The 15,165-nt window shown below is 45.8% G+C and overlaps 1 protein-coding gene across 4 annotated transcripts in view; it reads left to right on the forward strand.

Annotated features, from left to right (window-relative positions):
• ABCA1 (ATP binding cassette subfamily A member 1) overlaps nt 1-15,165 on the forward strand; it is a 125,092-nt gene that overhangs the window by 60,537 nt on the left and 49,390 nt on the right. For all 4 annotated transcript variants that reach the window (XM_054584590.1, XM_054584591.1, XM_054584589.1 and 1 more), the window contains exons 8-11: nt 5,351-5,443; nt 9,783-10,023; nt 11,789-11,928; nt 12,252-12,368. In XM_054584590.1, coding sequence (XP_054440565.1) covers nt 5,351-5,443; nt 9,783-10,023; nt 11,789-11,928; nt 12,252-12,368 — 591 coding nt within the window. The remainder of the gene's footprint in view (nt 1-5,350; nt 5,444-9,782; nt 10,024-11,788; nt 11,929-12,251; nt 12,369-15,165) is intronic.

Consider the following 15,165-nt stretch of genomic DNA (forward strand, 5'->3'; position numbering starts at 1 on the left):
ACCACAGCTAATAGTACTGCAGGCACATGGTTCTCAGACATGTTGTGGCCTACTTTCAAAGCATGTTTCCTGGGGTTAATGTTATTCAAGGAAGTTACATCTTTCAGATCCGGTATGTACTCAAGCCAGCTTACTTTTTTTGCCCTTCATTCCTGCCCAGTCTCCCTCCATTCTTCCTGCCCCCCTTGCTTATCTTTCATTGAATTAAAAAGAAAAATTATGAAGTAGTTCAAATATACACAAAGGTACGGAGAATACCATAAAGAACACCCAGGTGCCACCGTCCATCATTTGGTCGTGCTTGCAAGAAAGGAAACATCACAGGTGCAGGTGATGCCACTGGTGGTAACCCTCTCTCTTCCATCAGTGATAACCACTATCCTGGACTTGCATGCTTCTGTGCAACCGTATATGTATTCCTATTCTGTTAATAACAGTATACTATGTTGTTTTGCATGTGTTTACATTGTATAAATGTGCATATTCATCTGCAGCTTATCTTTTTCACTCAACATTAGATTTTTGAGATTTATCAATGTTGATACCTGTGGCATCTGGTTAATTTTAACTGCTGCATAGTGTTCCATTTTTATACTAAAATTTGAAAAAAACCCCATTCTTCCAGTCTTTGCCCTATTCCCCGCCCCGCCTTGACCCCCCAACACACACACACACACACACACACACACACACACACACACACAGTTTATGGTGTCTTTTGTTTCTTAGTTTTTACTTTTGAAGATTGGAGCCTGTTTTTCCTCCCTGTTTGGTCTGGACTTTATATATTTTGTTTAAGAGGGCTTTTCTAATTCCCAGTTTATAAGTATATTTTCTCCTATATTTTTGAAACTTTAATGTTTACTTTTAGCCCTTTATTGAATCTACCCCAAATTTAATTTTATGTAGTGGTGTGAGATGGAAACTTTATTCATTTGTCTTATATGAATAACTAGCTGTCCCAGCATCAGTAATTTAATAGCCCATCCTTTCCTCACTAATTTGTAATATTGAGTTTGATGATTTGCATCAGTCCATTCTTTGTATTTTTATAATGTCCAAGCGCAGGAAATAAAATGAAGTCTTGAGCAAAATAATAGCTCAATAGATAATCTAAGATTTATGCTTGGTCTGAATTTGACTTGTGTGTGTCTTCTTAGCCTTGTGACGTCACCCTGTACTTGTGTGTGTAACTGTAGCCAGCACTTCTTTGAAAATGGAAATTTGTATTTACTACAGGTTGCTAGTACTGTTAAAGAATACTGATCATTTATCTCAAATGATTAGTGTAAACAAGATCCTAGAAATGGCATTGACTCTTCAATCTGTTACTTATGGATGGGTTTAGCCAATGTTTCTCTGAGACCAAAACCTAAATCAATAAGTTAAACAAATATACCAAAGGTCATGCTATTGACAACAAAGTCATGCAGTAAGGTGCGGTATTGCGTTGGTGTCAGATAGCCACAGTAAATGTCATGAGGTCCTTGAATTTATGTCTGTGGTCAGCTACACTCACAGGTTAAACAGTCATGTAAGAGGCCCTGCTGTGTGTTTTGCTGAACTATGTATCTTTTAAAAGAGGAAGAATAAGCTTATCCCAAAGTTAAAACATGCAAGTTGAAAAACCCGAAGGGAAAAAATCATTACTTTTGCAGATTTAAATTCATTCAGACGGCAAAGACACGTTGTAAGAACAGCATGACTGGCTCATTGATTTGTACCCTGCAGGGGAACGCTGACTGCTAATGACAGCAGGGGGCGGGTGTCAGGTCTGGAATTGTAGCAACCTGGTCTTTTGCACTTGGTAATTTGTGTTCACAATCGGTGTGATGATCTGGCCTCCTATGTGTTTGGCACCATCTTGGATCCCATTCAGGGCCAGATAAACTGATTGACCCCACTACTTCATAATCTGAAACATCCAGTATTGCATGGGCCACATGTTGACGGCATGAATAACCACCTTCATGCAAAGAACATGTTAAAAAAATCGGTATGAACTTTTTCCAAGCGCTGTGTCTTAGTGGTTCTTAAACTGCAGCGTGCAGAAGGCGGCCCCAGGGGTTCCTGGTTGCACTTCTACCTTCTAATTCAGTAGGTGTCGGAGGTCTGCATGCTTAACAAGCACCCCAGGTGGTCTGGTGCAGGAGCTCCAGAGACCACGCTGTATTAGCAGAACCCAGTCATTCTCAACCTTCTGTCATGATTTTGGTTGTATTTAAGCGTAGTTGGTACCAGTTTAATATTTCCTTTTGTATAAGCTAGAAAGGAAACTCTAATACTACTGTGGAAGTAAAATCAGTATCACTGTGTACGTATAAGGTACACATAACTGTCCATTAAGGTAAAGATGTGTGTATACTGTATATTTAGATATAGATACATACATATACATAATCACAACTTTGGGGCAAGTTTGTACTTGTGTGTATATAGTATATTTAGTACTACCGTATACTGTGTGTACAGTATAAATCCTCCCCTTGAACTGGGGAGGATTTATAATTTTAGAAACAGCACATTGGAGTGTGGCTGATGTGCTTTAAGATGACAACTCTTATATCTGCCCTGTGGAGAAGAAACAGGAGGAAACGTTTAAGAGCTAGCCAAGAAGCAGAGGGAGGATTGGGGGGTGAAGTGATTCCCAGTACTTAACATGACCACTGCCTGACCGAAGCGAGCTGGCCTGACGGCCAGTTGACCCCAGGAGAGGGGTGGGCCCAGGTCACCTGAAGGGAATGTTCTAGCACAGAAAAGTGGGACCATGCAGTTGTTTACTGCTTTTGGATTATGCAGCTCTTAACAAACCCATGCCTGTGGCTACAAGCCCCCAGTGTTAGTATGTGCCCCTTCGTTGCATGTATTGTATCATGTCTCCTTCTTTTTCTGGTGTGGAGAGCTACCCTCTTGCTGTGTAAGATCGAACCTCTCTGTCCATAAGTTTCTTTCATAAACTCTTGTGATTCTGGAGTTCCCAGCCTCTTTGGTCTCAGTCCCTGGAAAAATTTCCCAACAATGTATGTCCTTTCAAGAATCAGAAAACGCTGTTTGCAAACAAGAGCCCATCAGTTTTGGTAGTAAATTATTGAGGAAGAGGAGAGAAGGGCAGGGATGAAATTATCTGTGGCTGTGAGGGCCTGTGTGGCAGGGACTGTGCAAGATGCTTTGCTCAGAGTTTCTAATGCTCATGAAAACACTATGATATGTTCACAGCATTATAAATTCTGTTGTATAGGTGAGAAAATAGAGGCAGGAGGAATTTGAGTCATTTGCCCAGGGTTCTGTAGCTACCCCATGTCCCCTCAACCAGTGAAGAGAGGACAGAGTGACAAGAGTCATAAGACTCTTATTTCCATTGATACTTTATTGATGAAATGGGTTAACTACCACATTTTAAGTTTTAAAAATTTACATTAATTTCACTTCATATTTTTTGTCTTGTTATGCAATCCCGAACCTGTTATCATCTTGCAGGTCTCACGGTGAGCACAAAAATACTACCGGGGTGTCCGACTTGCGGCCCACAGGCCGCATGCGGCCCAGGATGGCTGTGAATGCAGCCCAACACAACATTGTAAATTTACCTAAAACAGCAGGAGATTTTTTTGTGATTACACATCATAGTGTATTCAATGTGTGGCCCAAGGCAACTCTTCTTCTAGTGCGGCGCAGAGACGCCAAAAGGTTGGACACCCCTGCTTTCCTCGTATGTCCTCCACTTAAGACCTCTCAGTTTATGAAAGTTTTCCTTTCTGCAAGTTCTCTTGCAGGGTCAACCTCTAGTGTGGTCACTTTTAATTATAATGTAAACCTGAAAAGAGAAAATAAAACAAAAAACTCAGCCCTGGCCAGCTCACCTCAGTTGGCTGCGGCATCGTTCTGTACACCACAAGGTTTTGTGGCTTCGATTCCCCTTCAGGGCACATACCTGGGTTGTGGATTTGGTCCCCGGTTGGCACATGTACGGGAGGCAACTGATTGATGTGTCTCCCTCACATCAATGTTTCTTTTTTTTTTTTTTTTTACTCTCTCTCTCTTTCTGCTTCTCTCTCTGCCATCAATAAATGTATCCTCAGGTGAGGGTTAAAAAAACAAACAAACCCCAAAACAAAAACCCCACCATTTTTGCTCATGAATTACTTCATGGAAGGAACAGCCACTGACACAGCCTCTGGATTGTGTCATAGAGACCTCCCTCAGTGCAGCATTTAAGGGAAACCACCGGTCCATTAGGGACTGAGTGTGGGAATGAGGGATGCTGGTGAGTAAGCCATTCTGGAAGAGCTCATGAGTCAGGCGGGACAAATTCTTAGATACAACCTGTAGACAGATTCTCTCAGAAATGTACGCTTAGGATTATGTTTGGATACTGTAATGATCACGAAGAAACTCTGCATTTGGGGTACTTTTTAAAGGAAAACAACCCAAGCTACTGTTTCTCAGAGATGATAGTGAGGTTCATCCACTTCCTGCCAGTTTCCTTGCAGTCCGATATTGGATAAAGCGATGCCCCTAGAAGCACTAAGGAAAGGTGGGTTATCCTTGAAGACCTTTATTCCCCCATTTGACAAGTAAGAATTGTGAAACCGACCCTGTGTCTTTTTCCTTCTGGAAAGCCTGAAAACTCAGAACCAAACCCAAGGCTCCTTGGCCATCACGGGTCTGGCTTCAGAGTCTGCTCATCAGTGCTTTTTCTTCTCCCGCTTAGGTTTCCTGTGCTAATGTATCTTTTCCTTGGCCCCAGTTAATTATTTTCTTACATATGCTCTGTAGCTAGGTGGTACATAGCAGCAATTAAATATATAAATGAATAAATAGAAAGCTTTGACTAAAACTAGACGTAAGTGTTCTGTATTACAATTCCAGAGTTAGAAACAGTGCTGACTTCGGCAGCATGAAAGAGAATTCCTTCTTCCCAAGCTTTTGGTAGCTTTAAACTTTATATTTTTCCCCTTCCTTGTTGCGCTATCACCAACTTGGTTTTCAAGGCTGTTTCCACAGTCCTGTCTTGCAGAACCCTAGACAGAGTTGGGAATTTGTGGTCAGGGTTCCATTTGGATAGGCACATACCCCACACATGAGAGACTTTTATCTATTACATATTAACTAGTTTTTAATATATAGTCTACACTATCGGAAAGCATTCATCAAAGAATTGGTTATTCTTACCTGAAATAAACTACCTGCACACATAGAATAATTTTAGTGTCCTATTTTGGTTAGGAGTGGGTTTTTTTTTGTGTTTCAAATTCAAGGTTGTGAATGGTTTTAATTCACTTTTTCCTTTTCAACAGAGATTTCAGGTTTCTATTTGAGCTTTAAAACAAAGTATTTTTTCTCACTGCAGACAGAACTAGACAATATATCTCCAGTCCTGAACAAGGAGCTGGCTGAAGGCACAAAAACTCTGCTGGAGAGTCTCGGGACTCTGGCCCAAGAGGTAAGTCATAGCCTCCTAGCACCAGAAGGCAGACCATCCACTGTCGCTTTCCGACCCTCAATTTGACTAACATGGTTCTTTTCATTTGAGTATCATGAAATGTACAATCAACGCTAGAGGCATCAGTGATCTTAAAAATGATAGGGGTTGATCTCCTTACTTTAGAGATGAAGAAACAGACTCATAGATGTCTCCGAGCTAATTAGCTAGTGGCCAAAGGCCCTGTATCTAGCCTAGAACTTTCTTCCATTTCTGCTCCCATCCCTAGCTAATAACTCCTTTGGAAAGACAGCATTTCCCCCTGACTCCCCATGTGCTGTGTTTGTCTTACCAGCAGCTTCTCCGTATTTCTTTTTCAGTTGCAAGGTCAGAGAATCTTCTTACCAAAAACATTTGTTTGCTAGCTAGTTCACATCTTTCCCTTGTATACACCTGGCCACTAGGGTTCAACTTTGGGAATACAGTCTCTTGATGAACATGAAATGGGCCTTTGAGGTCTACATGTTGACAAACGTATCAGAATAACCTTTGCCATAGGATCAGTGGGCCAGTAGGTGCTTACAAAAGCAGTTCACCTTTCCTTGCCTCCGAGCCCTAGGTATGCAGCACCTTCTAACGCCCAGCCTTGTTTCACATTAGGTTTGGAAAGGAAGGACGCTCTGGGGCCCAGTGTGCAGGGCACTGAGCCAGTGGGCAATGACCAGAACAAGGCAGGCCTTAACGTATAGGACATTGGATGGGACCGATGTGTGGGAAATAAAGACTCGGCCCGGCCTTATTTTGGGTTGCTTCTCTAACTCATTTTTTGGTGTTTGTATCATTTTTCTCAAATATCAAAAATTTATTTTGTTGTCTGGGAATAAAAGTATTGTATGTTCACTGTGGAAAATGCAGAATGTTTGGAAAATGTAGAAAACACCAAGATTAAACAGTTGACACTTTAGTGTATTGTTTTTGGTTTTCTCTAAAAGAAAAACACTTTTAAGTATGCTCATGGGTCCGGCTGAAGAAGCTTGGTTTCTGCGTCCCTTTCAGGAAAAAAAGCCCTTTCCCTGCCTGCCATTTGTTAAATACTTTAGTTGTGAATGTTGATGGCGTTTCTGTAGATGAAGCTGGATCACCTGGGGTTCTTCCAGGAGGCAGAAGGAGACATAGCAACTGCCCCACAGGTCCCTCACTGTCTCCCTAGCTGACACAGATGGCCCTGAACCGCCTGCTCTTCCAGGTCCTCTCCCATCCTTCGAGCAGAGCAGAGACCGCCACATGTGGGGCAGCCTCTAAACCCAGGGTCTGGGTACAGCTATTTCCTCTTACCTCACTGGCCTGCCTTTTGTCTGAGGTTAAAAAAAAATGAGTAAAAGCATGTGATGTTCCCGCTGCTGATGTGGCGGAAACTCTCCAACTGCGCAATACTCATTTTCCTTGGCAGCTGCTTCCGTCCGGACTGCTTGTTCCCCGGCCCAGGGCAAGCAGGGGCCATCTGGTCTCCCAATGTAAAACCCTCAAGTCACTTTGACCACAGGCTACTCATTGTCTAACTTTCTATTTCTCTGGGACAAATGGGAGAAGATAAAGAAATAATGCACTTGTTTTTCTGTTCAGTGTTTGGAGAGAAAGTTGGTTGTCTTGACCTAAAAGCACAACCCTTGAAGGAAAAGGGAGCTCACAGTTTTTGAGGAGCTCCCTTGACATAGGCAGTTGCACCCAGTTTTCCTGTATAATCCATGTGACAAATATGAATGGGTCTTATTGTGCCCATTTTATACACGGCAGGCTCAGAAAAGTTAGCTTGTGCAGAGTCACCTAGTTAGTCACTTGGCAAAACTGGGATTCAGACCCAGGACCACTGGACTCCAAAGCCCATGTTCTTGCTGCCTTAGCGTACTTGTTGTCTGATGAACTCTGATGGTAACTGATCTAGAATGGGAAGGAGACACATCAGATAAGGAAAATGCAGATAAATAGGACCTGACAGTTGAGCGGATCTCGATGAGTCGAAGCTGACCTGAGCTTTGAGTCTGGGTGACAGGGAAGGTGTGCCTGATGCGATTGGCAAGGCAGCACAGAGGGCAGCCTCTCTTATCCACCCAGCACCTCCCAGGTGCCTGGCATTGCTTGATGTTGGGGCTCCACAGTGAACGCAGTAACTTCCCTGTTCGCCTGGGTCTCATGTGGGAGGGGAGACAGGCCAGTGTGTGATGTGATAGCAGGGATATGTGCAATGAAGAAAAATAAAGCAGGGGAAGGAAGACTGTGATGAAGTATTGTTTTAATGGGGAAGATTAGGGGAGTCTCTCTGATAAGGCGACAGTTGAACCTGGAAGGAAATGAGTGTGTCAGTAGACGAGGAGGAACAGTCTGAGTGGGAGGAACCATCGATAACAGAGACGCTTCTGTAGGGCACCATGAGAATGTATTTACAGGTCAGGAAGGAGGCCGGTGTGGCCGGAACTAGCTGACAAGTGGGAGGGTGGCTGGAGGTGAGAGGTCAGAGAAGGAGGTGCAAGGTCAGAGAAGGAGGTGTGTGCCAGGTGGGCCTGGTCAGGCTGGGTTTCTGCTGAGTGCGGTGAGAAGTCGGCAGAGGGTTTGGAGCAGAGGCGTGGGCATGTGAGGTGACCTAGAGTGTGAGACTGCTTCCGCTCTGGCCATTAAATAGGGAAGAGACTGTGGTGGGCCCCCCTTGCAGTGGATTGAGAAGGCAGCAAGCCTGCCTGCCGTTCACTGCGCGGAAGACTGCTGCACCCCACCTTCCGCGGTGGCCGACTCCCGCTGCAAGGAGGAATGCCTCGCCGAGGAGTGAGGAGGTGCAGAAGAGTGAGCAGGCGTTTGCCTCTAAGGCAGGTGCTGGGAAGAGCCAACAGTTTGGAGTAACGTCATCATTTATGGTGCCTCTGTCCAAAGATGTGCTCGTTTTATGTGGGGAGAACTGTACGCTTTTGGTTGGGGCGTGGCAGGACGGTGGTGGTGAGGCCGCCTGTGGGAAGACAAGTGAGTAGCTTTTACTCACTATTATTTAAAAACCTCCCGGGCTGTTCCACCCACCGACCAAAGGAAAGGTGCTCTGGCTCTCTCTCCCTTGCCTGATTGTATACCTCATGCAGGCTGGGAAAAGATGAAGTAAGGAAAAACTGGCCACCTAATTGTGTTCTTGTGGTGTGTATTAGATGCTCCCTTCCTGGAGGGACAAATGTTTGTGACATCCGACCCACCCCCAGAGTGTCTGGTTCCCCTCGGGAGGCCGAAGACAGTCGGGATTCTCAGCATCCAGGACCATGCTGCCCACCCGAACCGGCAGGCTCTGTGAGACAGGGTCATGGAGTCCGATTCTAGGCCGTCCCTATGGCGTGTGCCGGGTCCCACAGCCTCTGCCTTCCTCTCCACAGCTCTGTCTTCCAGGTGGTGAGAACATGCAGTGACTTTTCAAGGAATGCAGGGAGTTGTTAATGATTTATCGTGCAATGTGTGGAAATGCAAAGTGCTCTATAAATATTTAATTATAAGAGCCATTGGGCCAAGAACTCCACAAGGTGCTGGAGTACATTTGTATGTGAGACAAAGCGCTTGTCAAGTGGAAGTCACAGACACAGCGCCCGGCTGCCTGGCGCGGCTGACTCATCGCTTGCAGGGCCCGTTCCGTGTAGGGCCCCTTCTCGTACATCATGTGATTTATTCCTCGCCACCACACTCTGTCATCGTCTTGATGATAAGTTGGGCCTTAGAGGAGTGACCTTTCTATGGCTGTATAAGCTAATGAGAGACATAGCTGGGATCCAAACTCATATCTCCTATCTTATGTTGTTTCCATTGCCTAACACCTCACTGAGGTCACACACAGTAGCTCTTCCCCCCAGGGGCAGTGGGTTCCTAAGCTTCCACACTGAAGTTGGAGGTGTTTTAGAAATGCATCAGTCATCGGGGGTGTGAGCGGTTCCTGATGTGTGTATATGAAAACATAGCTGTTCAGAGAAAGCTATCAACCAGAAGATAATCGGAATAAAATAAAGCCCATCGCCAGGGGCTCCACTAACTGCTCAGCTGTGCTTCTCCATCTCTAATGTGCATAAGCACCTCGTGAAAATGCAAGCTTGGAGTTGCAGATTGATAGATCAGAGACTGCACTTCAAACCTCTTAGGTTATGCTGATGCTGGTGGCTGCTGGACCACACCTGGCATGGTTCTGGCAACCTCCATCACAAGGCTGGGAGGTGATGACATCATACAAGACAGGTTCTGGGATGTGGCCTTGGTGAGCTCGAGAAAGTAAGATGTTTCTTTTTCTTCTCTGTCTCCACCCCTTGCTTCTCTCCCCTCCCCTTTTCCTCCTGATCCCTGGCCTCAGATGCTGAGCATGAGGAGTTGGAGTGACATGCGGCAGGAGGTGATGTTTCTGACCAATGTGAACAGCTCCAGTTCCTCCGCCCAGATATACCAGGCTGTCTCCCGCATTGTCTGTGGCCATCCCGAGGGTGGGGGCCTGAAGATCAAGTCCCTCAACTGGTATGAGGACAACAACTACAAGGCCCTCTTTGGAGGCAATGGTACCGAGGAGGATGCTGGCACCTTGTATGACAATTCTACAAGTGAGTGTCTGTGCAGCCCGAAGCCCTGGCCCCAGCCCACCGTAGAAGGTGATTTAGTCAGCCCTGTTTTGCCTCCTCCCTTGGGCTCAGCTTCATCCTCTGCAGCAGCATTGGATGCTCACATGTCTGTTTGCTCATCTGGCTGAGCCCCTGGAAGAGGGCAACTTTTCCTGAGTAGCTACCTGCCTCCACTTCTTTGAATGGGGCCTGGCACATCTTGGTGTACAGTGTGTTTGTCGAATGAATGATTGAAAGCCACTCTCCCAGTTTTCTGGGGGGCACAGGAGAGTGGTTCCCAGAGTAATTAAGGCTCTCTTCCTTCTCCCCCTTCCCTCTCCTGTTCCCACCCCCAACCTTGAGGTATGGCTTATAATAAAAATTTAACAATGACAGTAACAATAATAACATAAAAGTCAACATTGAGGGAACATTTCCCATGCATTCCGTTATGTTATTTAACCCTTACAATAACCCTTCAAGGAAGGATTCATAGCCCCACATTTTATAGGCTCTGAGAGGTTAAGTGACGTGTTCAAAGCCAGAATGTAGCCAATCCATGAGAGCTGGGATTAAGCCCATGTGCTCCTGGCCCCTTACGTTTCCCCCCATAAACCACATGGCTTCTGGAATACCTGTTAGTGGTGGCGTGTGCCTACCATCAGACTCGGGTGTTTGATCAGCTGTTTGTTTTCGGTTCTTAGCCGTGAGTCGGTGTTCAAGAATCTTGTAACTCCATATCTCCTCCTCACACCTGGGCAGTTCTGTGGGCATGTGTGTCCTGTGCCTGGTGGCAGTGAGGAGCCAGTGTTACAGTTTCAGACAATGGCATCCTTTTCCTTGAAAACTTGATGCAAGTGAGCCTTTCTCCATTTCCGACCGCAGGTGTGTCTTTCAGACACTGAGTGAGGCAGCTTTTTGTGCATTACTGTAACACAAGAACCTTTTATTTTTCTCGGGAGTAAAGCACCCCAGACATCGCAGCTTGCTTTGCAAGCCTGGCGGGGATGGCGTTACAGGCAGTTTTCTGAAATGCCACCCCCTCTGCGCCCTTGCTTTGCAAGTCAACCCAAGGGAACCTCCGTTTTTACAACAGATGTAAATGTGAGCAAATCCCCTGTTTAAAAAAAAAAAATTGTATTGTCTTCGCAGCATGGAGGGGATACTTGGTATCTCTAAGAACCCAGAATGAGATTTTCAAAAAAATCGGGAATCCTTCTGGAAAATCAAACCCTATTGTCTGTTATAACTTTGGATTTCTTTCTCACTTTAGGATTTTTATTACATTTATTACATATACTTGTGATAACACCTGTTAATTAGAGGGAGTTATTTGATTTTTGCTTGAAAACTAATGTCTGAGTTCAGCTGACTTTTCAATGAAAGCAAAGTGCTGAGGGCTGGCATTCGAGTATGAATCTAGAGATATGAAGGTTTGTGCATAGTAAAAACATTTTCTATATAGTCTCAATTGTGAGTTTTACATCATTAGTGTTATAGTAAGCTCTGATTATTTATCAAGCATCATTCTAAGGGCTTACAGATAATATCTCAGTTAATCCTTCTCACATCTCTGCCAAGTAGATATTACTAACTTCATTTTCACAGGGAGCAAAGTGAGGCTCAGACTGATGAAGTTATTTATTACATAGCTATTAAGTGACAGGGCTGGGATTTGAACCTAGGACTGACTTGCTGGCTCCAAAGCTCTGTTAGTTCCTACAAGTATATGACCATGCTTATGAATATTTGCCTTTCATCTTCAAAGGCCCATATTGCAATGATTTGATGAAGAATTTGGAGTCCAGTCCTCTTTCCCGCATCATATGGAAGGCTCTCAAGCCCCTGCTTGTTGGGAAGATCCTGTATACACCTGACACTCCGGCCACAAGGCAGGTGATGGCTGAGGTGAGCTGCCAGGCCCAGGAATTCCTCTCCAGAATTCTGCTAGAATTACAGGCAAAACAGTAAAGGCAGTTCCGGATGGAGTATACCAAGCAAGCGCCTGGCTCTTCTGGGATTTCCAGAGTGAAAGGCTTGAGCCCGACCCAGGCCAGGGCTGACGGTTGAGGTCCGGCTCTCCAGCCTCAGGTGTTTGAATCAGAGCTGCAGGCAGGCGCCCTTGGGGATGGGGGACTGGAAAAGGGCTGCTGCGGTGGGGCCGCTGCCTGTCTCATGTCTCTGCCTCTCCTTTCTTCCCTCGCTTGCCCTGGCCCCCCTCCTGACTCCAGGTGAATAAGACCTTCCAGGAACTGGCTGTGTTCCATGATGTAAAAGGCATGTGGGATGAGCTCAGCCCCAAGATCTGGACCTTCATGGAGAACAGCACAGAAATGGACCTTGTCCGGGTGAGTGTCCTTATTACCATGTGCCTGCGTGATGCTGGAGAGGTGGGTTTCTGGTCACTTTCCTAGAAGCGATTGAGGCGAGAATTCTTTATGTTTAACCAGTATAGGTGTACTGAGCAAAGCTCAAGCCACAGGCTGCCCCCTTTGTAGAGCTACAGGTGACAGTGCACAGATAACACTGTTTTCGTGCACATCAGCATCAATGCATCTGGTGGTCAAAAGTCAGTTTTCTAAGAAACTGAGTGAGGGCTGGTATCTGGAGCAAGAGTTTGGTGATTGCAGGCCTCTGACTGTTTTCATGTCTGGCTCTAGAGCCGATCACAGCATCTTGCTTAGCCTTCCTGTGTCTCGGTAGAACTTGGGCAGAGGTGTGGGAGCCAAGGGCTGGTCTGACCCATAGACTGGTGTGAGAGGCTCCAAAGTCATTGCATGAGCACAGAACCGCCATTACCACATGGAGGGGAATTGCCTGCACTGAGTCCTTCCAAAACACTTGAAAGGGTTTAGCGCTCTGGAGACAATTGGATTCAAAAATGGAGGAGTCTGAGCTAGAACAGAATGTCTCCTTTGCTTGAGCCTGAGTGCCATTTAATCACATCATCCCTGCCTTAGGCTGAGTCAGAGACTCTTTAGACTGTTCCCTATCTATCTCCAGGGTGAGGGAAGCGGCATCCTTTTGTTTCCACTGCCTTAAGAAGCAGGAATGGATTTGGTTGGGTTTCTCGTCTTCGATACCACATTCGATACCACATTCGTCAGAGGGGCAGCTGGGTTTCAGAGGCGATTCCTATCTGGAAGGTACTCTCTGAGGCTTAGGGCTGTCCCATGATGCCCTGGGACAGGCGATCCCCAGGGGGCATTCATTGATGGGATAGCTGGAGCCCTCTCTGTTGTATTGTACTAGCCCTATTACACATGCAAGACTCTTAAGCCCAGGCCCTTAAAATCCAAGGGGCTTTCGCAGAAGAACTTGAGCAATAATTTTTATGGGTTTACTGACTAATTCCTGACTGATACTAATAGCGACTCATGCCCTTCAGGTATGGGTCTCTGTTTGGCTCCAGTGTCTTCTCTCTAGAGGGAGTCATGTGACCCTGCCATGGACAGTGGCCTAAGCCTAGGTGTGAACTCAGGCCTCTTCTTCCCGGTCATTTCCTTGGAATCTACGTCTCTCCCTGTTGGACTGCTCTGCTTCTGAGGCTCAGAGGATTCCATGAGTTTGAAGGGATTCCGTGCAGTTGGGTCTGTAGGCAAATCAATGCTTTCCCTGCTCTGAAATGGAGAGTTTGGCTTGGATGTTCCAGCCACTCAGAGGCTCCCGGTTCTTTAGCACAAAGCCTTGTAATGAATTCCTGTGGCATTCATCAGGAATCCTGCCGGGAGAACCCAGGATGTGCGATAGGAGACGTAGGAGCATGTCATGGCATGTGGTTGTTAGGACATTTACTTTCAGCTCTGGGGGACCATGAAAGGGTTTTAAGCAAGGGCAGATGTAGATACGTTACTCTGCGATGAGTGCATTAGGAGGGTGCAGGTGGAAGGCAGAGGCCAGGGTGGCGGCCATCCCGGCGGGTGGCCAAGGCGTTGGCTGGAGGTGAAGTGTGAGGACTGCTGGATTGTGGAGGGGTGACAGAGAGGGAGGCTTTAGGATGATTTTTGATTTCCAGCTGGTGGATGGTGGGAGTGTTCCAATAGGCTGAGAGGCACTGGGGCCTTGGGAGCAGGGGGCAGTTACACTGGAGACACTGACTAAGGACTTGCCCACCTGTGAGTGGAAACTGAAGGAGCCTCCTCCAACTTTCCTTTCTCTATTATGGAATGTTTATTTCACACCACAAGCTTGGGCTTCTCAGTACCCTGTACCCGCTACAGCTGCCATCTGTACATGAGGACATGCTGGAGGTTTCTGCTTCTTTTGGGGTATTTCTCACTCTCTCTCCTTCTTCCCCCTACCCTCCTTCTTTTAGCTTTATTGAGGTGTAATTGACAAGTAAAAATTGTATATATTTAAGGTGAATAACTTCCACAGTTGTTAACAGGCGTCCTATCACAGTTACTGCGTAGCAAATTTCAAGTAGAGAGTATGATCTTGTTAGTACAGAGACCATACTGTACCTTTGATCTTAGATCGTATAACTGAAGCTTTGTATGCTTTGACTTCCCCATTTCCCCCAACCCCAACCCCTGGAAATTACCATTCTACTCTATGATAGTTCTTACCTTTTTGTTGTCCCTGGTTCTGTCTGCACCCATTGCATCATCCCACAGATCCGAAATCACTTCTTCACTGCATTGTGGAGCCCACCGATACTGAACCCACTGTTACTCAACCCACTGACACTAAGTGGTTCTGGTTTCGAGCTGCTCTTTGCCTTCATCTCAGACCCAGCTTTCTCCCTGGCTACCACTCCTAAGGGTGGAATTAGGTCCCCTGGTCTCCTCAGGTACCTTAGAATGGCCATGTGGTGAGGGATTTCACTGGGCTCCTCTCTCTGGTCTTGTTTCCTTGGCTCAAAGGTCACACTGGGCAGGGCAGGTCTTACCCCAAACACCGCGTGTCTCCACTCAGCTCTCGTTCATTCAGTTCAAGTTTCCAAATAAAGTCATTTCAGAATTGCTAACCCATACTCCTGTGAACTTTTGTGAGGTACAATTTTGTATCTATTTATGTTAGCAAAAATACATATCTTACTGATGACAGTATAAATTGTTTTTCCCTATTGGAAAGCAATTTGGGGTAGAAATTGCAAGAACCATAAAATATGTGCTATCCTGTTTACCTCCATTCCACACACCC

This window comes from Pteronotus mesoamericanus, unplaced genomic scaffold (assembly GCF_021234165.1).
Source record: "Pteronotus mesoamericanus isolate MK-2021 breed Mesoamerican mustached bat unplaced genomic scaffold, CSHL_Meso_final contig_78, whole genome shotgun sequence".
In the NCBI taxonomy this organism is placed as follows: domain Eukaryota; kingdom Metazoa; phylum Chordata; class Mammalia; order Chiroptera; family Mormoopidae; genus Pteronotus; species Pteronotus mesoamericanus.